This window comes from Rhinolophus ferrumequinum, chromosome 22 (assembly GCF_004115265.2).
Source record: "Rhinolophus ferrumequinum isolate MPI-CBG mRhiFer1 chromosome 22, mRhiFer1_v1.p, whole genome shotgun sequence".
NCBI lineage: Eukaryota > Metazoa > Chordata > Mammalia > Chiroptera > Rhinolophidae > Rhinolophus > Rhinolophus ferrumequinum.
In genome coordinates this window covers 6,386,405-6,410,488 of record NC_046305.1, presented here as the reverse complement: position 1 = coordinate 6,410,488, position 24,084 = coordinate 6,386,405, and the positions used below count along the sequence as shown (strand labels likewise).

At 44.2% G+C, this 24,084-nt stretch overlaps 1 protein-coding gene across 2 annotated transcripts; it reads left to right on the top strand.

Moving 5' to 3' along the window:
• Positions 1-486: 486 nt before the first annotated feature.
• SELL (selectin L) lies at positions 487-20,467 on the top strand. Of its 2 annotated transcripts, XR_004421679.1 has the most exons (10): positions 487-643; positions 1,464-1,533; positions 3,353-3,739; positions 4,667-4,774; positions 7,936-8,121; positions 9,299-9,487; positions 11,032-11,160; positions 14,846-14,864; positions 15,395-15,457; positions 19,189-20,467. XR_004421679.1 is itself a non-coding variant. In XM_033093679.1 (9 exons), exons 1-9 carry the CDS (start codon positions 641-643, stop codon positions 19,205-19,207), a joined length of 1,110 nt encoding a protein of 369 aa, XP_032949570.1. In that variant the 5' UTR covers positions 489-640; the 3' UTR covers positions 19,208-20,467. The 2 variants fall into 2 exon arrangements, 1 of the variants encoding a protein (XP_032949570.1); XM_033093679.1 differs by lacking the exon at positions 15,395-15,457 and having other exon boundaries at positions 489-643.
• Positions 20,468-24,084: the final 3,617 nt, after the last annotated feature.

The following is a 24,084-nucleotide window of genomic DNA, read 5'->3' as shown; positions in this document are numbered from 1 at the left end:
GCGTCTGTTGGTTAGCTCTCCTGAAGTTGAACACGCAACATAAAAGTGTCCCAAGTACTGTATTGATTGTGCGGTGTTTGCAGCTATCGGGGCCCCTCTATCAGGGAGAGCCAAGAGTTAGCCAAGTGTTTATAAAAAAGAGAGACAGAGATATGTAGAGAGGGAAAAAGAGGGAGGAAAGGGTGGAGGGAGGGAGGGAAGGAAGGAAGGAAGGAAGGAAGGAAGGAAGGAAGGAAGGAAGGAAGGAAGGAAGGAAGGAAAGAAGGAAAGAAAGAACGAAGGAAAGAAGGATTGGAGAATGGAAGAAGGAAGGAAAGAGCGAAGGAAGAAAGGAGGAATGGGAGAATAACAACAATACCCGTGCTGAGCAGCTCTTTTTCTCAGGGGAGGTGACAGAGGTCAGACTAAGAGGTAAAGAAAGAGGAGCAAGAAGAGGTGGGGCAAGTGGGAGGGGGAAGAAGAGGAGGAGGATGTGAGAGTGGGTTAGAGAAATGAGACAAAGCCAGCCTTTTAGGTGACACTGAACACAGTCTCCCTGCAGCACAGCACACCCAGCCTTGGGCCAGGACCTGGAGGGAGACCCCTGGAGCCGAGTTGAGAGGTGAAGCTCCAGAAGAACTAGAGAAGGACGAGCAAAACCATGGTGAGCTTTCAGCCTAAAAGATTTTCAGGTGTTCAGCTAGAACCTCATTTTGGGACTGCAGAGGCAGGGGGCAAGGGACAAGAAGCAACACATTTCATTTGTGGCTTTAAAGAAGCCAAGAGCTATAATTGCTCAGTGCTCCTAGAATCTGTCCTTTCAGATGTGTTGACTTCTTGGCTTGTGTCTGGTGAGAGTCTTGAAGGACTACCTTGGTGAACTTAGCACTTTTGCAACAAAACACTGCAGCTACCTGAGAAGTGATACACTTGAGATAATATGGGTTTAAGGTGCAGAAAATCTGTGGTCTTGTCATCTGAGTTGCTCAAAATGTGTTTCTTTTTAGTTGAAATGAAAATGAACTGCTTTTCTTTACTGGTGTCTGTTTGACTATCTAATTCTTTCAGGTATTTGAAGCATTGACCCGTCATAATCAAGGGTGAGATTTTAACATTAAATCTAGACATCAGTGATATATTAAGCCACAATGAACACTTTAAAATAATATATACTAAGTATCAAATCATTTCCTCTAACAGCTCTGCAGAAAAGTAGGTACAAAAAAAATGACTGAAATGGAGGAAAAAATCAGAGCCGTAATAATCAGCAACTTGAGGCTAAGACATGAAAAAAAAGTGTCCGTTTTGAGGCAAATTTAATGTTACTCTTTAATCCATGTCTGGGAAATCTATTACCTTGGCCAGGGTTAGTAAGCACATGTTTTGTTTTGAACTTTAGGAAAGTAGTAGGAGTCTCCTCAGGGTGCTGTAAATGTGTGATTGAAGGGTAGAGATCCAAGTATAATTTTGCATTTTATTTGCAGGTACTTTCATGGAAATATCAGAGTGCTCAGAGGGTCTTCAGGCTGTGGGTATGGACAGTGCTCTGTTGTGGTACGTTCTGCCATTTATCGATTGCTAAGCCTTTTTTTTTTTTTTCCACTTGTTTCTTTTTCCTGAGTATTCACTAGGTATACATAGTCGCAGGGGAAATTATTAGGTAGGTAGCCGTTAATTCTAGCCTCTCTATGAAGAACTCCTTTCTTCCTCTCACCTTTAGTACTTCCCCCCGAAACCTCTCGTGCCTGCCACACCCTTTGTGGCAGGATCCAAATGCTGATAAACCCACAAAGATTTTAGTTAAGAAGGGATAAGGTCAATTGGGAAATTCTGAAAAGGGAACTGACAACCTACACCAAATTCTTCGCCCAATGAGCTTCCCTGCACTCACGTAGCGTTGAGTAAACATCAGTGGCATTGCTTTGGTTCAGCTGGGAGCTCTGCCAGGCCAGGCCCTTTTCATGCGTTTTGATCCTTCTCCCATTGGTGTGACAAGTTTTATGTCTGATTCATGAAGACTATTCAGCGACTGCTTTGAACTTTCTTTCCCATCTCCTAAGTAAGCCAGGGTGTTCTTTCTCCCTAGCTTGGCATTTCAGCTCTGGCCATGTTAACTTTCCTCAGCCCTTCATACATTCCTTACACTGTGGCTGCTTCATGCCACCTGGGATCCTTGTGCTCTTTTCATTCAACAAGTGTTTTCGGAGTCCCTGCAAGATGCCAAACACAGTTCTAGGTACTGAGGATACAGCAGTGAGCAAAACAGTTTCTTCTCTCTTAGAAAATTCTAGCTGGCCGGCTCCTTCAATGCTCTTCTCCAAGTGTTTATATTCTGCATTCTTTGCTCATGAATCATATCTGTTTCACAGCTCTTTGTTCATTTTGGATGTGTTTAATTTGATCAAGATTAATTATATATTTTCTTTGCATCTGTTCATCCTTGTTCAGAATCCTTAGGAGATTGTAAACATCGGATGGGTTTTCTTTGGTAGTTCCCCATGGTATTTGCCCTACACAGTGAAAACTCAGTAATTGGTGATGGCTGTGAACATGTTCACCTTATGGTATAATAGTGTTTCACACAGATCATATTATGCTTAGAATGGCATGGATTATTAGGAGGTCACTGTGTAATTACGTGCTTGTTTTGGTTTCTTCAAAGCCCTCATATTTGAAGCGCCAATGTGTTGATTATACCATCAGTTGAGTTTCTTTGTGTACAGATTGCGATCTAAATAAAGTTCGTAATACTACATTATTTGGTTTTGCAGGTTATGCTTTTTTTTATTATGCAGTTAGATAGCTAAGGGTTGGGCTGTGTACTGAGGCTTTCCCAAAAGCAGTTCTTTCTATGGTAAAGTACTATCTTTTTGATATGAAAGCGATTATTTAACAATATGTCATCATTCCTGTCCTTGTTTTACTTTTCTCTCAGAAACTTAAATGCTGGCCTTCAGGAAAGTGTCCTGAGATAAAAAGTAGACAGTAAATCTTAGAGATATATGATATGATACTTAAATTAACTTTAAATGATTGACAACCAGTAAGATACAGAGATATGAATTTCTAAAATATGTTGGTTAAATTTCACTTGAAAGAATTATTTCATGAAAATAAAGCCACCAAATTTGTCTGAAACAGAGCTATGTGCAAAAGTATTCCTTCTTCTGGTGAACAGTGATTAGGACCAGAAGATCTAGCTTCGACTTCAAATCTGCAAATGACTAGTCCTGTGATCCCAAGGAGGTAACTTACACCCTTGAGGTCGCGGTTTCCTCATCCCTAAGCAGCAGACTTAGCCTAGACTAGTCCCAGGCTTTTTTTTCCCCAGCTCTAACAGTGAGTCTGGATCATTCGCACTGATGTCTTTCAGATTTCTCTGCATATCATGGAACCGACGGCTGGACTTATCATTACTCTCAAAAAGTCATGAACTGGGCAAACGCTAGAAAGTTCTGCCAAGAAAACTACACAGATTTAGTTGCCATACAAAACAAGGGGGAAATTGAGTACCTGAACAGGACGCTTCCCTTCAGCCGTACTTACTACTGGATAGGAATCCGGAAGGTAGGAGGGGTATGGACGTGGGTGGGAACCAACAAGTCTCTCACTGAAGAAGCGGAGAACTGGGGGGACGGGGAACCCAACAACAAGAAGACGAAAGAGGACTGTGTGGAGATCTACATCAAGAGGGCCAGAGACGCAGGGAAATGGAACGACGACGCCTGCAACAAACCGAAGGCCGCCCTCTGTTACACAGGTAGGGAGGCACCAGACGGCCAGGCAGCTCGGGAAGGGCCAGAGTGGGCCCAGCCCATGGGAACGCTGGGGGAGGAGAGCGGTTGTATGTAGCACATTCTAAAGGAGTGCGATCCGCGAAGTAAGCTTCCCTCATGTCACTTAGGAGCATTTTTGAGGCAGGTCCCAACACCTCAAACCTCTACCCCTGACTCAGTTTATACCAAGATGGTAAGTGTACGTGGGAAGTAAGGAGAAGAAGAGGCAGTCAGTGTCCCTGATAATAAGGCAGAGGAAGGGGACCTGCCAAGAGCTCAGGATTGCATCATCCCCATGTCCTCATTGGAAAGTAGAGGGCTGGGCGTCGTGTTTCCTTCTTGACCTAATCATATCATTCTATATAGTGGAAAATCGCAGTGTTTCATTACCTGGGCTGCATGAACATGTCTGTAAAGACTCTTACAACAGCGGCAAAACAGTCGGGACTTTTAGCAGTGAAACCTAGTAGTTTGGTCTCTTGTAAATTGGACTCCCTATTCATTTAGCAAATTTGGACTTTTTAATCTTTCTAGCGTTGTTTCTGTAAAGAAAGAGAGTGGCAAGCATACTGCAGAAATGATTGGGGCCAGGCCATCATTTAACCTGCGTATCACATTAAAAACAAAGTCATTTCAAGAGTTTCATGTATGTCACCAAGTTTCCCCAAAGTAGTATAGAGTATTAGCACTGGTAAATTCATTCTAAAAACAAATGTCTATGGCTATATGGCCAGTATATTATGTAAATAAAATGTTAGCATACGGTTTTTATGCAGAAATGCTATGAATGTACAAAGCTTTCCTGTTTATTAAAATAGCCTCGGCCAAAAGAATGACCTATATCTAAAGAAATGACTAAGAGTCCTAAAAAGTAATCACATTAAAATAATTGATTTCTGATCCCCTTAAAGCTTCTTGTCAGCCCTTGTCATGCAGTGGCCACGGAGAATGTGTGGAAACCATCAATAATTACACGTGCAACTGTGACGTGGGGTACTATGGGCCCCAGTGTCAGTTCGGTAAGCCCCTGTCCTCTCTTTGTTTCTTCCTGTGTAAAATCAGAGGGGTTATTTGCAGATTATGGAAGTTAGTCGGGACACGATGATACTAGCCATTCTGAGAAACGAGAAGTTTTGATCAGAAGGCCCTGCTTGCACAACGCTACCTTTCCGTAAAGATTTCATAAGCCAGCACAAAGTTTCGATTCACTTCTCAATACGTCTTTCTGAGGCCATGCAGAACACAGCTGACAGTGTTCAAACAATGGATCAGCCATGGTCGATTCCTGTGTCTATGCAACTCGCAGTCTAGTGTGCTTGTTGGGTTTGTTAGCTCCCTACAGTGTGAGAAAAGCTAAGACATATACTGTTAGGAGACAAGTTACCCAGAAGGTAATCTTGTTTATGTAATCCTCAAAGTCCTACCCGGGCAAGGCCCGAAAGAAATGTTCACATAATGACACACAGTGCATATAGATCAGACATCTATAAAAAGAAATCCAACACCTGTTTCGGGGCTGGTTGTTGTAGGGGATATAAAGGCAAATCTATTATAGATTCTGCCCTAAAGTCTACTATAGAGTCACAATTCACTCGTGGAAGTGTATATGCTCATAACTTAGTTTGATGGGATGCAAGATAAGCTGAAATAAGTCTGTGGAAACTGGAAATTGCCCAATGAAATAATCTGACCTTTACTTAACAACGGGAGGACACTTAACGTCTTAGGACTTGCATCTAGCGGCAATCATTCTAGAAGCAGTGCATAAGATGGACTTGGATAGCAAAAAGAGAGAAGATGGAGAGAATCATTAGAAGTCTATTGAAATCATTCAGAGTCATGGTGGTGGAAACAGAAAGGAAAATCATACAAAAATTCAAAGACAAGGAGTCTTTTACCCAGTCAACTCACTACTGAAAGTCAAATCCTTTGACTGATACTGGTTGAGTTTCAAAACTATGTTTGAAGTATCTGGTGCATAAAATAGAAAATTATGAGGAGGGGAAAAAAAGCAACGTTTGTAAAGAATAAAGAATTAAAGCCAAAATAAATTTAAATGTCAACCAACTGGCACAGATCTCACTCACTTCACTTCGTTCCTGAGCCATGACTCCTACCCAATACTTTACGCTCACTCCATTCCTAAACTTTATTTTTGAATTCTTATATCACGGGCATGGCCATTTCACACCTTTTTGAACATTTTTATCTTCTTTGTCTTGGCTATCACTCTTTCCTGGTTTTCTTTCTACCTGGGATCATTTGTCTTTGGGTTTTTCCATAGCCTCTAATCCAAGCCCATACGCTACTGTTATTTCTTATTTCTCTTCTGTCCATTGTTCTTTTGACTCTCTGTGCCCCCTTTGATCAAACCTGCCAACTTTCGTGAACTCACCCATCTAGGTAAGCTTTGGACTGACAAATCTGTTTCCAGCCCCGAACTCCAAATATGCAAAGCATATCCTTTGGTATGCCCACATGACTGTAATATCGTTGTCCCCAGACAACTCTCCTTTTTGTATTCCTTATCTCTGTATGTGGTACCACCACGTATAGGGGTACTCTGCCATGAAGCTGCTCCTACACTGATGCAAAGCAACACACTACTCATTTTTATAACTTAAACTATCTCTTCAATCTGTCTACTTGTCAACTCTACTACCGTTGCCCTCGTTAACTGCTTCCGAGATTGTTCCCGTAATTTCTTGGCTGACTTCCACAGCTTGAAATTAGCTCCCCTCATACATTATTCGTACTATAGGCAGCCGGGTCACTTAACAACAATCAAACAAACATCACATATATGTGACCATCCACCCTTTAATTTCTACCTATCGTTTGTCCTACAGGAGAAATCTGAACTCCTCAAGGCCTAGCGTAATGCTGATATCTAGTAGAAACTCATCACATCAATGAAAAAAGATAAAAGCATTTCATCTCAGCTCCTGTCCTTCTCCCTAATCTCAGCTCCCATCATTCCGCCTGCCTCCTCTTTCCTTTTAGTGTCATCAACATGCTTGTAGTTCTCCACACTGACCAGACATGCTTTGTGTCTCATCAACTTGCTTATGGTTTTCTCTCTGTGCACATGGCTAACACACCTGTTTATCTTTAAGACATAGTTCAGGGACCGTTTCTTTCGGAAAGCTTTCTGTGGACCCCAAGACAGGCTAAGTGTCCCTACTTTTTGTTCCAGTGACTCCACGCCTATCTTTCTTACTTATCCCACATTAGATGAAGTCAGCTATTTACTTGTCTGTCTTCCCTGCTAGACTGATAGCCACTTGAGATCTGTGTGTATTTTATTTATCATTGACTCTGTAAGATTGAGACTATGCCTAAAATATATTAGGCACTTGTTTGTGGGCATAGGTTGAATTGGACAATGCAATTTACCTGAATTTGGACTGGGACTGTCTATGGCAAATATAAAAATTCTTGTAATTCCTTGGATCCATTTTTGTTGAAATCTTAAGACCAAGACCACAACGATGGCTCAAATTGGATAAGAAATAAGACCCGAGAGTTGCACTATTTGCCCAAATGGCATGGCAGGGCCTAAAAGGCGAAGACTGATGTTCAAATCTTAATCTGATCCACTACACCACCAATCAGAGCAGGGAGATAGAGTTTCTGGCGAGGGCTGTCAGAGTCAGAAAAACTAAAGTTGTGGAACTGAGCTAGAGAGGGTGAAGACAGAATCGAGGCTGAGATGCTTCCTAAAGCTTTCATGTTCTCCTCTTGTAAAGAAGACTAATTATGGACACCTACTCTTTCTGCAAACCTCCTACTCCCAACACGCTAATATACTCAGGGGCTCCTATTTGGCCATAGTTTCCACACTGTGCTGGTCATTCCCACTTACACCTATCAAGGTTTAAACAGTCTCTCCCCAGATAATGCCAAAGATAACAAAACTAGCTAACGTTTGATCAAGACTGCTTATAAGCCAGGCTCTATGCTAAGTCCTTGACTTGTATGAAAATCATTTCATTCCCACACAACTCTAGGAAGTTAATACAATTATCATATTCCTCTTTTATGGATGAAGAAACTGAACCTGAAGGGGTTAAGTCACCTTGCTTAAAGGCACTTGGTTATCAAGTGGCAGAGCTAGGATTCAAACCCAGTCACCAGGTCCTCTTAACGTGACCCAATGCTGTTTCTTTTCTTATTGCAGTGTTTCAGTGTGAGCCTTTGCAGGCCCCCGAGCTGGGTACCATGGCCTGTATTCACCCTTTGGGAAACTTCAGCTACAGCTCACAGTGTACCTTCAATTGCTCTGAGGGAACAGACATGATTGGGCTTGAAGAAACCACCTGTGGACCATTTGGAACGTGGTCATCTCTAGAACCAACCTGTGAAGGTGAATAACCGTTCCAGCTAGAGGCTTTGTCAGGGCAGTCCTGGGTGTACAAAGTGAAATGCAGTAGTGTCTTGCTAAGAAGTCTGTATCCTCTTCTGGAGCATAATTTAATCATAGGTTATACTGTGATGTTTTTCAGAGGGGTTATCGTTACTAAAATTAAAAAGAAAAACCACAAACAAAAAATAACAGCCAAATACCTCTGAAGCCATCTCACAGTTTGCACGAAATCAGTGTGGTTACACTGATTGTTTCCCCCCTTCTCATTGCCAGGGTATAAATAATCACTCTTGCTGAACCTCAGTTAAATTTTGGTTGTTCTCTTCTATCAATCACACCTATTTTATGTGGTGTCATACTTAACACCAACTAATTTCCTTCTCAGCGGGTACAGGTCTTTTTTTGTTTTATTTGCTTATTTGTGAAATCATCTTTTACCTTTTCTCCTCCATGAACTCTCAGGAGAATAACAACTGTTGTGAAAAACAAAAAACACAATTTCTTGATCTTTTTTACATTTGAAATATGGGGGACTTTTTAACTGTCAAGGAGATTATCCCCATACAGGAGATAACTGGTGGTGTCTGAACTTGTGACGTTTTGGTTACATTTTCTACATTTGTGCTTCTGACTCACTAGTTTAAGTGGTTTAATTCGCAGAACTGTCAAAATCATTTATCGACATCATAGCACTAAACCGACCAACCTGCTGAATTTTACAAAAGTTGAGGGACTTACCCCAGTGAATTGGGATGTTTTTGCAAATTACTTGGGTGGACTTGAGGGCAGGTGAAAGGGTAGAAATGCCCTATAGTTACTATGGAGAATATTCCATAAGAGCTCTTGAAGCAAAGGCCATGTAGTAGGGTACTTCCAGTAGAGTTGGAGAGTGACCAGGGCTGGGGGAGCCCCTTGGAGGACTCAACCCCCGTTTTTTCCCCCACCTCCCACCCCCGAAGGCTTTCAGTGCTCTCCTGGGTTCAATCCTGACTCACCACTCTCCCTCATTCTCCAAAAAAAATTAAGTCTGGAAGCATTACCAGAGGCAATTTCTAGATTAGAAATGTCTAGATTTCTGCGGATGGTTCCACAGTTGAATCAGGCCACTTTGGCTAAAAACCTTTGGTCCAGGGAGGACCCCTCCTCAAAAATACTGGTTTTTCCTTTTTCATTGAAGTGATTTCAACGTGTAAGCTCCTAACAGCACCCGATTTGGGGACCATGGACTGTAGTCACCCCCTGGCCGAATTCAGCTTTACCTCCTCGTGCACCTTCAACTGCTCAGAAGGCACTCAGTTGATTGGGGAGCCGGAAACAATCTGTGGATCAAATGGAATCTGGCTGAACCCTAGTCCAATATGTCAAAGTGAGTAAGTTTGCCCCAATATAGTGAATACTTTAAAGATGGAGCAGGTGGTGGGGAAGGATATATTGAGCCTTTACATTTTATTTTGCTAAATGTATGTGGCTTAAAAATAACTTTGTACACGTTCATTTAACATAAAATCCTTGGCTAGTCTTGCCTCTTCCTTCAATGACAGCCATTTCTTTTTTCAGCCAATTTGCAACTCCTCCTATCTTAGTCCTTAATTAACATCTAAGCCCACTATCTCTACTGACTTATTTGTTATCCATTCTTCTATTCCAGTACAATCGCACTTCTCTGTTCGTCCATTCAAATGTTGCTACAAAGGTCACCAATGACCACCTACTTCCCCAAGCTGTGGCCACCTCTCAATGAGCACTAAGCCTGTGCCTCCCAAATCTGTCTGTACATAAGAATGACTGTGTCTCCCCCATCTCTCCGTATCATCCACTTGAGCATAGATGCTACATAAATGCACATTAAATTAGCATGTGAAAGAATAGTAGCCCATCTGCCCCTGAGACCATCTGCACCAATGACAAAAGTCTTTAAATGGTAGGGTTCATGGAAGCGATTGGAGAAGTTGGTCTCTGTGTGGCCAGGGCCAGGAAGTGGGGTAGGGGACCAGGACGAAGTATGGGGTTTTTAGGGGAGGACTATATATCAGGCCTCTGGGACCTTTCCTTTTAAGGCTGGGCTAGTGTGCATTTTCTCATCGTCATGCAGCCAATAGGTGCCCTCTCTTTGGATCCTCTGGGAACTCGAGCCTCCTTTCCATTATATATTAGGGCCCGGGGACAGACGCACTTTGAAAGGGTTCGTCCAAGCAATGTGAGGAACAAGAGACACAGTCACACCTGGTGCCAATATGCAAAAGGAAGTTCTTTAATTAGTGACATGACAAGATGGATTTTTTTTCATTACCGGTATTTTTTTCAGTGAGGCTCCCAAATGAACTTAGCTCACACTTACAAGAGGATATATAGATATTTCCTTTTACTTATCTGTGAAGGAAGTGGAGGGAGTGGTAGGACTACATCATTTGAAAGACAGATTAGTGCAGGTCCTTGGCAGGTAAACATCAAGTGCATATGTTTGCACAGCTGCTTCAAAGTAAAAGCACTGATGGTTTCCTTTGACTGGTCAGTGACCTGGTTCAGATCACTGGCTTTACTTTTCCTGAGGTCACATCAGACTTCTTAGCTCTCCTCGGCTTTTAGAGTCCCAACCATTGACCAAAGCCACAGAGCTGAATATAACGATGACGCTTCTTGCCAATGCTTTTAGGTCCCTCTCCCAGGAATTCCACTAACCACAAACCTTGGAATTGAGATTGCACAGGCATTGGGCTAGGGAAGCTGGCCCAGGACTTGGCCTCAGACTCATCACGGGTCTCCCCACTGCCAGTTTCCTCACCTATCAGGTGGCATGAAATAGGCTATTACTGGGAGACGTAAGGCGGGAAACAGCCTAATAATGTGAGATGGAACTAAGGAAATAATGCTCGTAGCCTCCCGCTAAGTGCCTTCTGATTTCTCTTTCAGAACTGGACAGGAGTTTCTCAATGATCAAGGAAGGAGACTACAACCCCCTCTTCATTCCAGTGGCAGTCATGGTTACTGTATTCTCGGGGCTGGCATTTATCATTTGGCTGGCACGACGATTGAAAAAAGGTATGTAAGTTTACCTTCATGTGAAAAGAATACAACTTTAAAGAGAAAACAATATAAACAGCCACGGGAAATGAAGTGTGATAGCTTTGGCGGAGGCAGGCTGCCATGCTCTGTGTTTTGTGGACAGCAGTCCCTGGAGATGGGAGAAGCAGCCCAACAGGAACTTGCATGAAAACATGTTGGCCGTGATTGAATTCTGAGCAAAAGGAGGCATGATGTCTGTCGCCTAGGAGCCTTCGATGTCAGGGCCACAATCCCAGTAGGAAGTGAATCTCATGTCCGCGAACGTGTTCAAGGCGCCTCGTCACGGGCCGCATACCTGTCTGGCTCCTGACATGGGGCTGCACTATCTCTAGGGGAAATCCCCCCGTTTTCTGCCCGGTGTCTATTCCCCAGGGGCACAGCACTCACCAGAGGCACCACACACTCCCACTTGCCCTCCAGGCTGGACGGCAGAGGAGAGGGAGTGAGGAGGGCCGCCTCCCGACGCCAGTGCCTGCTGCCTAGGAGAGCAGATGGGTCACCCGAGAAGAGCAGCAGCGTAACTGCCGTCCCTTCCCCCGAGTGTGTCCAAATCCTGAAGTGTGACCACCTGCTGGTGACAGGCCCACAGTCTGCGCAGACCTGGGGTGTGTGCAGCCACATTAACCAAAATCACCAGGCAGGACCATTCAAGACCATGAAAGTCACGGCCATTCAGCAGCTTTTAATACACTCCTGCTTCAAGTTCGGGGCCATCGATGACCTCCAAACAGCTGCTTACCAACTGCTCTGTGCTGCCTTTCTGCACCCCCGCCCCCATCCTCACTGGCAATTGTGGGAGTATTATCCACCAGTCCCTACTGGGCTTCCTCTGTGACCTGATCTTTCATCCCAAATGTAAGAATAAGGGAACCAGATTCATTTTCTAACCAACCCAGAAAGACACTGGAAAGGGGCACCCCAAATGTGCAAGAACTTCATGAGCCGCAACCTGGGGGCACTGGACAGTTCACACGTCTGTGTTCCTGCGGTTAGAAACTGCTCAGGTCGGATCGCATCAGCTTAGAGTACCAAACTAAGTACCTAAGCATGGCACTAAAGCAAATGGAAAAAGAGAGTTATCTCCCTCTCCTGATTCTCATTTCCACAGAGACTTCAGAATCTAATTTCAGTCCTTTCAGTCCTGCTTTGGGCAGTGGTGGCAGAATGGAGGGGTGGAGGACACACTGCCCCCTGGATAAGGGGGCTGGGAGTTATCTAAAGAACCTTTCAGGACTTTGGGGCTGAGTCACCTGCCTAAGGAGGATATTGATTCCTAAATTCCCAAATCTGTTAATAACTGTTAGTAGATCAACAGAACAGAGTGGCAGCTTGGTGTGTTTAGTGAGGGGTGAGCTGGCTAAGGCTGTTTGGTAAGCAGGGGTGAGAAAAGCAGTGGAGTTGTTTTTACATTTTTTTTCACCCTGGAGTCATTTCTGTACAAGATCTCAAACTGATAACTTGAAAACTGCGTGCCCCTGCTGTGGGAATCAGAGTGGGGCAAACAGGAAACAGATAACGGGCAGTGAGGCTAGTTACAGTTATGCCAACAAAGAGAAGAGAAGCCCCAAAGCATTACAGACTTTGGAGCGAAGTCAGGGTATCTTTAACGTAATGTTTAAATTGCCTTCACTTGTGAAACCTCTTCTGATGTCTCCGACTTGCAAGTGACTTTGGCTTCCAAAACCTTTAGTTGTAAGTTAGTTGAAACAAAGCACATATTTTTAGATGACGGGTAGGTTCTCAGGCTAAACCCCTAGAAAATTTCTGACAGAATGTAGCTGATGTATTTACAAGAATAAAAGTCAAAAACAATAAATCTGGATATGTACAGGACTCAGGGACTCTGAGGCCTTCATAGGCTTTGGGGGTTCAGAAAGCTGGAAAAGAGGGACAGGTGAATATTTAGAGCACAGCAACCGATGTTATGACCAGAATCTGGACCCCTGTCCTGTCCTCAGATGGACCTTCTGAACCCACACTAGCCCCGCCCTAGCTGTCTTGCTATCCAGACTTTAGCTCGTTTCTTCTGACACAGGCAGAGGGGTGGGCTTCAGAGATACACTCCCCTGTGCACCGGCTTGTTTAGAAACTCTTTTTTCCCTTGGCACCATCATTCTCTGATTAGTCATCATTGGCCCTGTTTGGTAAATGAGGAAAATGAGGCAATGACTTTTAAGCCAAATCTCAAGTCTCTTATCAGCTGGGGCCATCTAGATGTGCCCCCTGAAACCACTGGTCTTAACGATGCTCTATTTTTTTTCCTGCGGTTGGGAGACTTTTCTACCTGAACCAACTCACAGGTTAGAACAGGGCATGAAACGGAATATGTGCCCTCTGAGTTCCCTTTTTTTTCAAAAAGAAACTCAGTAGGAACAGACTGTTGCTCGCATATTGTTATGTGTTTAATTGGTCCTAAAAGAAAAATATATATGAAGATAAATAAACAGAATCTGAAATTAATTCAGATTTAATTCTCTCTGCTGAAGTATATTTGGTCCATGTCAAGGGCAGGCTGAATTTGGGAAGAAATATTTAAAATAGTAATTGCTAATATTTTAAAAGTTTAAAATAGGAATTGAACACTGTCTAAGCTCTAGACTCTGGACTAAATGCTTTGAACACATTTTGTTTTATCAACTCAATGAAGAAGAGAGAATTTCATGGCCCTTTCACAGATGAAGAAATTGTGGCTTAGGGAGGATAAGTAGCTATTCAAAGATATACTACTGGTAGCAAAATAGGACTTGCACCCAGGTTGGATGATTCTAGAGCTCCAGTTTATAGCCACTGAAATATACTGCTACCCAGTGATTTTTTTCTCCTCAAAAAACTTTTCTTGCTTTTATTATTTCCCCTGGAGCCCAACTGTCCAGTTCATTCATCTACTTATTTATACTCCGCTTTTTCTTGCAAAAAAAAAAAAAAAAAGTAAGGTCATTTACAAAAATGCATTCAACAGAGCAAGTTAAATTTAGTTAAAAAGAAAAAGGCAGCTAAAATTTAGGGTACAAAAAAAGGTTGGAACCAGGGGTGAAGTCAGAACACAAAATTGTGTGTCACAAAGTCCTATGCCCTTGATAAAAGAAGGTCTCGGGTCAGGCTTGGAGTTTCCTTGCAGCCAGTCAAAGAAGGGAGTAACCAGCTGTGCTAGTCACTTTGTTTGTAAGATAAAAACACGTCAGTTTCTCACTGTGTTTGTAAGATAAAAACACGTCAGTTTCTCAGAGAAGGTGTGTAACTCCTACCGCTGAGAGCTGAGTGACATTTCTCCTGTGGATTCTCAGAGAAGAGGGTGTGACACATGTTCTTACAATATCGGCACTGCAGTGTCCTAGGGAAGAATCTGCAGGTGGGAAGTGACGGCAGGCAGCTCAGGAAGGGATGAACACGGGAGTGTGTCCCTTAGGTCTGATGCCCCAGGCCGCTCCAAAGAGGGGACGGAACCCCATCTGCACCAACAAGGCCTGTTCTGTCAGAGTATTTGCCACCGTTTGAATTGGAACCGCAATCCCTGAGACGCAGATGGGGGCCACCGAACAAATGCAGAATACACTTCAGAAGACAGTTTTGAGGATGGGAATCTCGTTTTACTCTTACTTAAAAAAAAAATTGACATTGTCTACTTTTGCTGATGTTGTTTTTCTATTTCTTCTATTTTTAGGCAGAAAGTCTCAGAAAAGGTAAGTTTTATCAATGAGAAGTTTCTACATCTGTTGGTGTCTTCTCTGCCTTCCTTAAGACATGTCCTGTTAGAGTCAGACATGTGTGAACTCCTTAGTAGTTATTTACATGAGGTCTCATTCAAATGAAGTTTCCAGATAAAGTCATCAATCTACTAGCCTCCCTTAAAAAGCTGTTGGGTTTTTTTGGAAGAAGTGAAGCTGAATGAATGAATGAGTGAATGAATGAGTCATGCCTTATTAGGAAAGGACAGTTAGGTAAAGGGAGCTTTTTCTGATTTTTCCTTGTCCTGGCTCAACGTGAGGGCAATACTAAATACAATATCCAGGAAACATCCAATTCAGCAAACATTTTGGGAAGTTGATGAATCCCAGGCTTTAAGAAGAAGGTAGCGCTCCAGCCCCCAGACCCTCATTGCCTAACACAAGGGCGTGGATGACTACTGCTCCGATAAGCACTGACGTCTGCAGCTTCCCTAAAAAGGCAAGTTTTTAGTTTGGTCTTGAACCGCAGATTTCTTCAATTGCAGGAACACATGCTGAGAAGAGATGCAGACGTGTGAAAAGGCACGGCCCATCTCACAGAAATGAAGGTGACAAAACATTTCTCAGTTTGAGGGGCATGGTGACTTGCTCTGAAATGTTAGGAAGGAGCGTAGAAGTAAAAAGAACTATGAAGATGAGGCTTTGGTGACATATGAAGGACCCAGCTAGACACGGAACTCCTTTTAATATGCTGGAAGTGAAGCAAGATGGTCCCTGAGGAGGTTGGTTGCTTATTCAGACAAGCATCCTAGAAACCACAAATTGTTACTGAGAAGTTCTGAGTTCAGTGGACTGTGCCCAGAGTGCAAAAGTGGTTAGACATGAGGCAACAGAGGCCAGATCATAGAATAATCTAGAAGCCATAGTAAAGAGAATGATGGACTTCTCCTGAGGTCCTGAGGGGATCACCACAGGGATTTAAGCAGGTGAGTGTCATGCTGAAATTTGCATTTTGAGGATCTTTGCATCTGATCTATTAGGATCACTCTACCAAACATGGGGAGTAGACGAGCTTGGAGGCAAAGAACTGTGTGGGAGGAATTTAAAGTTACATGTATTAGGGTAAAGCTGATGGTTCCTGTCTAGAGAAATGGCAGTGAAGATGCATTCGTGACATAAGAGGAGGTAGAATTCATTGAAAATGGTTAATTAGCTAAGAGGGAGAGAGAAGAATCAAAGAAGGTGCCGCTGTCCTGACGAGGGAACTGAGGGACAGGTACTATCTGTACTACACGGTGCTGTTTACTGAGAAGGGAACACAAAAGCATCGTGGAGCTCATGGGTTCAGTTTTGTACCTGCTGAGCTTTAGGCGGCTGCACCTCGTCCACGGCCCACTAGTTCTGCCTTGGGGCAGAAGAAGTGGATTTCGGGGTTGAGGTACCTGCCATCTCAGGAGCAGATGTGACCGTCCAGGGCAAGTGTGCAGTGTGAGAGGGAAGGAGAATGTGGGAAAGAGGGCGGGGACCAGCGGGACATCAGTACTGAACAAGTCAGCTAAGGAAAGGAGACTCGTGTTAGGGAGGAAGAAGAGGAGAGCAGGGAAAGGAGGAAAGGGAAGTCTTTCCAAATGCTGCCAGAACCAGTAAGAGGCTCAGAATCTGATTCTCCTGTGAAAGGTGCCATTAAGACACCACCTTTGGTCGGTGTTGAGGTCGTGAAAGAAGTCCCACAGCCAGGGGACGATGCAAAGAGGGGGTGAGAAAATAGAGGCAGAACATACAAGCTATCTCTTTGAAAGAGCTTGGCTAGAAGGAGATGAGAGAGTTGGGGGTAACTGGCCGGGGACCTGGGGTCAGTGGGGGTCCTTTCTGTCTATGTCATTGCCCTGTTTTCCATTCGACAGTGTAGATGGGGACCTAGATCCTTCACGGGCTGGCCTCCTTATCTCTGTGGGCAGGAAATCCACAAGATGTAAAGCCTTCTTTCATGCTCACACCCACTGAGTGAAAGTTTTTCTGGCACATTCTACCCAGAGCTGTTTTCTGGCCACAGGAACCACCGGTGTTTTAATTACCACTAGATGGAAGCAGATCAATTCAACTTTGTACATGTCCTTGGGGGACAGTTAGACATGCTGGCAGGAAGAAGAGTATTAGCATTCAGTTAATTACTATAGTAAACTAATTGCCACACCAAGTTGAATGGTTTATTGATTTGTACAATGACTCCACCAATAGTTGTTTATTGAACACCCCTGTGTAGGAACAAGGCTAAGCGGGACTGAGACCAAGACGAGTAAATCCTTGTCCCAGACCTAAGGGAGATTATCTACTTAGGGAGCTGAGAGAGAAATGTAGGGGGAAAAATCAGAAAAATATAAGGCAGAATATGCCTTTGAATTCTGTATGGAAGGAAAGACTCCTTCAAGACAGATGATACTTGATGATCACAGAAAATCTTATAACCAGGGTAGAACCTGGGTTGGTTTTGAAGGATGGATAGGACTTAGGTGTGTGGAGAGAAGCAGGGAAGGCAGTCTAGAGGGAGACGAGGTGGCTGGTATGGCAGTGGGACCACGAAAGCATGTTAAGGGACCAGTGGGTACAAGTGCCAGGAGTCCACGGTGTCCTGAGGAGCTGTGCCCAGGAGGTGAAGGGAACCATCAACACAGGTCCTTAATGCTCCACCAGGTGTTCTAGAAGGACCTAGCAAAGAAGAACTATTTGCCCAGCTGCCTTGGGACACCTCTCATTTATTGACCAAGGTGACTTTAATTCATAGAATCATTGAATGTTAGGTCTGGAAAGGATTTTGGTGGACATGGCATTCCAATTCTTGATAACTGAGCTAATTGAATAACTTCCCTCAAGGCCCTGAGCTAGTGACAGAGTTAGTTACAATAATAATACAATTTATCAAACGTGCTGTGCCCTGTTCTGACTGTTTTACAGGCCCGAAATCATTAAATATTGCCCGCAAGTCTGTGTGGGCAGGGAGTACCCATTTTGCAGGTAAAGGAACAGAGAAATGCAAAAGCTAGCCCGAGGTCACTGAATAAATGGCAAAGCTTAGATTTGTACCCGCCTAGATCCAAAGGTCATGCTGTTAACCTTCATGCTTCTAGAACTCAGGACTCTTGACTCCCAGGAGAGAGTTGGAAGTCCCAGATACCCTCCTCCTCCAGTAATGTAGTTTTTTTTTTCACACTGAAACCAGTGTGTGATGGCACTGAGGAAGGGTGGGGTGGAAGAAGTAGGGCAGGTTTCTAGAACAAGTCAAAAGTAAAATGAACAGTCTCGCCCTGAACACCATTGTGTCAATGTTTTTAATGCCCTTGAGTTGATTGACTTTCATAGTCCCTGGTGCTCAGTTCTATTAGCTTTTGGTTGGTGAATGACAAACTCCTAGGGCATTTGTGGTTTCAATTCTTGCTGGGTTATTTTGACTCTTCTGCAAACTGGTTCTGTTTATCACCTCATTTGGTTTCCAGTGTCTAAATTCTGCCTGCGTAAAAGCTACACCCAACACACACAGGAAGGCATGATGCCAACCTCAGAGGAGGGTCTATGTGAAATTCTGTTTTCAGAAACATTTTTATCTCTGAATTGGCAAGCATGTTTGCAGCTGCGGAACTGTGGTTTGCTCTGGCAGTTCACCATGAGAACAGTCTCAGAATCTGATTCTCCTGTGAAACATGCTATTAAGACACACTGCATTTGGTTCTTTCCATCCTTTCTAAGAATGAGACCACTGTTTCACACACACGCACAAAGTGTTTTTTGTTTCATGAAACTAACTTTGTCACCATCTCCTTATATCATACCCTCCAGAATCAGGCCTTGAGAACCACTACCATAGCTTCCGTGGATCTTGATTGTCTCTGATTTTCTCCTTCCACTTGACCTGTCTTCTACTTCCCTGACTTTCCGCTGTTTAAAAATCTATCTAAAAGGCCCCCCTGCTCATTAAATCTGAAGACCACGCCTGTGATGCAGACATTGTTCCCTGTGCGCTCTGTGGAGCAGCCGTAGAAGCATCACCAGGGAGCTCACTAGACATGGGTGGCCCCAGGCCCCACCCAAACCCTCGGCGTCAGAGCCTGCATTTCAACACCTCCTCGGGGTGGGGGGCACCTGGCAGTGAGAGGAGGGCTGCTTTGGGGTTCTGTCCCTCATTCGCTGCCTCAGGGCGTGTCCTGCATGTCGCCTCACCCACTGAAGACAGTTGCTTTCCTTTCCTTCTCACCTTGAGTAGATATTCACCTTTCCTCCTGACATTTTAATTTTGGCAGTTGTTAGGCTCCTTTGTTTCACTTCTGTTCTCTTGTTTTTCATTCAGCATGGACGATCCGTATTAAACCACCCTCCGTGAAAGAAAATTCTCGGGATCCTAAAGCACCGCTGGATCCTTCTACCTCCCCATGAGAAGTTCCGCACGCGGTGGCGTCTCCTCCCCTGAGATGACCTGTGTCACTTTCGGGGCATCTGAAAAGATTTCTTCGCTCCCGTTGCGCCCCTCGCCCACTCCCACCCCCAGCCCGCAGTTGTGTTTGCCATAGCTCAGCGTTGCATTCTCTTTTCCATGCATAAACAAGACCACAGGGGAAAAGGCATGCTGTGGGACGTAAAAGCATCCAATTTCCTTCTCTCCACTCGTTTCCAGGTTCAGTGCAACGCTGTACCTGATGACGCATACACTTCTAAACACAGTGAAGATTTGATACGTGTGCGCCCACAGGTGCAGCTGTGTTGCAGATCACATTTGACCTCCTGGCCATCCAGGACACTGTGGGGCGTGGGCGGAGGGTACATTCTCACAGGAAGGTCATGGAATTCATGTCACCCTGCCTTCCGACTCCAGCAAAGTAATGGATCTCTGCTCCAAACCGGAAAAGTCCTATTTGCACTGTAGGCCCACCGGCTGTGAATGGAGGCCTTCCTACTTCACCGCCGCCAGCCTCCCCACCGCCTTCAGCCCGCTCCTCTTGGCAATTGGCTGATTTCCACACACAGCATCTCATGAGCACCAAACAGAAGGAACCAGGAGAAAAGGCAGCCGGCCTTGCTTTTTTTTTTTTTTTTGAATTTGGGTTTTGTTGTCTCTTTGTGGTAGGCCCACCCAGAGATTTTTTGAATTCAATGTTTCTTTTATAACCACTACATTGTTAATAAAGAAACATCATCACCAGAATGCCAGCTGCAGGCAACGTCTCTTTGATGTCATACAGAAGAGACAAGGAGAAAGAAATGCCTTCCCTCGAGCTGAAGCGCTCCCCCTCCCTGCCCCCAATTCTCTTATCCATCTGTCTAGATTCCATCTATTCTTTAAGATTCATCTCAGGCCTCCCCACCCTCACCTCTTCTTTCACAAGTCTGACTCCTGGCAGTGTCCCCTTCCTGGCTTCCTACTGCAAAGTTTTTGAACTTAAGTACAGGTGTTGTTTTTTTTTTACTGTTACCTAGTTTGTCATTTAAAAAATTATCATATATACATTGCCTCCCCAATGAAGTTCTACCCTCCCTAAGCGCAGAGATTGTGCCGCATCCCTGGAGTGTCTCGTGCATTACTTGATGTTCAATAAATGTGTATTCAAATAAACCAGGAAGAGTATCGCGTGCATTGTTGATGTAAGTTGCAGCGAACGTTCTCTCTCCATGGCGTGTGATGACCTGAATAGACACTCATCTAAAGTCAAGGGCTGAGTTCCTAGAACACAACAGGGCCCTATGCAGAAACTAGTCAGAAATACGACCGTGTCCCATGGCCAGGACAACTTCCAGACACATTTGTACATGCTACGGGAACGACTTTTTTGTGATGATGACATTTTCCTTTCTCCAAGCCATCTCAGATTCTGCATTACAACAAGGGCTGTTGCCAAAGAGTCTCCATGTTTTGCACTGTAAGTCTGGGCTGTGCCGCTGACACTCACGTGGCTTAGGACACACCGTCCGAGTGTCCAGGGTACAACTGCCCAGACTCACCGGGGCACCCTGATGGCGACGGCTTGTTTCCTACACATCAGGATACAAACAACCCAAGTGGAGGTTCCTTCCCGGAAGTAAGATGTGTATAGATTTTAAAACACAGCCCTAAGTTCAAGTCCTACAGCTACTATGTGATCCTAAGAATTGTCATACGACATCCCAGAAAGAAAGAGAAAGAGAGAGAGAGAGAGAGAGAGAGAGAGAGAGAGAGAGAGAGAGAAAGGAGGGAGGGAGGGAGGGAGGGAGGGAGGGAGGGAGGGATGAGGGAAGGAAGGAAGGAAGATTCACAAGAAAAATTTTGCCAAAGATCTTAGGTTTAACGTCCCTGAGACTTACTTTCCTGTTTCCTTGCCTATAACATAAGAATGAAATATGCCTTTTCATTGTGTTTTTCATTATGTTTATCTCACAGGATTATTGTGATGATGGAGTCAGGTATGAAATTGGTTTGTGAACTGAACCTTCAGTGCAGATTTTTTTCCCCACCCAAATCCTGCCTCTCCTGCTTTCCTGGTGTAGTATCCTTGGTGCAATGGCTTGGGCAGAAGCAGGTGTGAGGCCTTCTTCTAAGATTAGAAACCAGAGGGTCCTTCACTTGTGGTCAAGCAGAAACCCAGCGCCCAGATTCTCACCACAGGTCAGCCCTGCTCCCTGCACCATTGCTGGGATGGGATGGAAGGGCGCGGATTGGAGAGTCAGACCTGCCCACTTGGAATCCTGCCTCTACCTCTGTGTGACACTGCCAGTCAGTCAGTAAGCTTTCTGAATTTCAGATTCATTTATGAAATGGGGATATCATCGTCTTCTTCACACAGCTGTGCTCCAGATTAGAGAAATAACCCCTTTCTCCCATAACTCAGAATACCAGCCTTCGTGAAATCAACAGGCCAAGGGACACAGAATTATCCACTCCTCTGGATTTGTTCGCCAGAGCTCGGTGGGCCTGGGCTATGTTATTTTAGTTCCCTGCAGAAATACTTCATGAAATGAATATTTAATTGTATGGCTTTAGCTTAGATAAGGAAAATCTGTGCCCTGAGTGTCACATGCTTCCCATGGGTGACTCTAGCTTTCACTCCTCCTCCCTAAGACTGTTCTATTTTCTGACACATGCCTGAAACAGACCTGGCTCCATAATGATTTAATGAGACATAGATGAAGCAAGAAAGAGGCTTCATATCCAAACCATACCGTGGAAAATTAATAAAGTTATCCTTCAGACACTACGTCTTCCCCCGCGAAGCTACCATTCTCCTCAGATAACTCATCTTTTGATTTCCCCTTTTCTCCAAAGTTCTAAAATTTCCCTCTTGACTCTAGCAATTTGAGTCTTCCTTCTGCTCACATGTCCCATTCTGGACAGAAAAGCTGCCGCCACCAAAACAACACATAATCCAGGACAAAGGACAAGAAGAAATCATAAGATTCTCACTTCCCTTCGGTCTTGTCCGATCGGGGTGGGGGGCTCTCGGCATTTCATGAGAACCACCTTCCCTGGGTGATCCGAAAAGTTTAACTGGAACTGAGGTCTCCTCAGCATCTTGGTACAAAGCGCGGGCCAGGTAACAGATCTAGTAGCCGTGTTCCCAGTTCTAATAGTTCTAACAGCCGTAGCGGCCACGATGGTGATAATAGTAACAGATTTATGCTTAAGTTTATTATTTTAAAATTATTTTGGTTGGCATCCAATGATTTTATTTGACATCACAATCTTCTGTAAAGGTTCTTCCACAAACACAGACCTGTACTCAGGTGGCTTTGAAGGAGTTTAAGATTGAAAATAGCAGATATAAAGGAATAGCCACAAAAGGGGAAGTTGGAACAAAGTATTTTAGCAGAAACAAAATATTTAAAAGAAAATCAGGACCAAGGTGAGCATGAAAATTAAGCTCTCTGGGAATTCTGAGAACGCTTAGAGAGAGTTTTGGGCTTCCACAATTATCAGTGTATCTAGATTTTTAAGGGACAGAGAGACGCTAGCTGACATCTGGGGTACCTTCCTCATAGTATTTAATCCTTGGTCATAGGTGTTATCCCCATTTCAAATTTCAGGAAACTCAGAGATAGTAAATAACTTGTTTAAGTCCACATGGCTTTCATGTGTCTATTTAATATGTAAGGAAAGGTGGTATTAAAAAGATTTGTGCATCTTATGCTGAAGAGAAAAGGGAATACAAACATACTCAAAAGAGATTTGATTTCAAATACTAACGCTGGGCCAGTTGGGCCGTGCAAAAGAATGTGGCCATTTCCCAATTTACACCAAAAATTACCCTTGAAAGCGACCTTGAGAGAACAGGCGGCATCTCTTGACCTCAGCTCCGTCAAACTCACCCCCATATCTGGAGGACAACAGATGCTCAAAATTGAGTGATAAATGAGGAGGAAATGTTTCGTGGGAAGAGAGACTGCAGGCACGGAATGGGAGCTTTCACGTAACCAATTAAACATCTACCCAGAATTTACTGCTGCAAGAAATGTCACCAGAGGCTGTGGACACGCAGGGGCAGAGTCCTGCCCTGAAGGACGTAGCAATGGAGGCACAAACAAAGAAGCACCTCTCGCTGCAAACCCAGGCAGTGAGCACAGTGGCTTCTGAGGGCACGAGCTCAGAGATGCTGTGGCTGAGCCGAGAGAGGGGCCCCTGGGCAGAGGGCCGCAGCATTTACAGATAAAATTAGATCCTGAGTGAGGTCCCTTTAGGAACCAGATGAGGTAAGTATCTAAGACAAAGGATTGACGTCTGAGAGGTCCGACAGGTTTCATCACCTTCCAGAGAACCAGCAACAAAAAAGGTATAGGGTAGCTCTCAAGCCCAGACTACATTAAAGCTTGGGAAGTTTATGCTGTAGTTTCTGGGAAAACTTGAGCAAAAGAGGGACAGGACCACACTGATATTCCGGGAAGATGAACACATCTGAGGGTTTAGGAGTGGAGAACGGAAGCAGGTCAGTAAGTTGTCACTAATCAGGCCCAGTGATTCGGGTGGGGCCAGGAAGATTCCAAGAAACGCTGTCCAGCCTTTGGTCTCTGACCAGTTGGGGTCAGGGGACAGGGAGGGGGACTGTAAGGGAGTGTAACAAAGCACTCAGAGAGGAAAAACATAAAACAAAGATTCTGGTTAAATATGGTTTATGCAAATGTTATTTTTTTTCAAAGATCTTGTAGGAAAGTCCCTCCTTTGTTATATTTCCTCTACATGAACAGATCTCCTTTATTCTTAATATAGGATCGAGTCAAGGATATG

What these genes read in the sequence shown, in the direction of transcription:
- SELL (XM_033093679.1), top strand. An exon ending in TGGGCCCCAGTGTCAGTTCG is followed by an intron (nt 4,775 to 7,935) that starts GTAAGCCCCTGT and finishes TTCTTATTGCAG; the next exon opens with TGTTTCAGTGTGAGCCTTTG. An exon ending in TCTAGAACCAACCTGTGAAG is followed by an intron (nt 8,122 to 9,298) that starts GTGAATAACCGT and finishes TTTTCATTGAAG; the next exon opens with TGATTTCAACGTGTAAGCTC.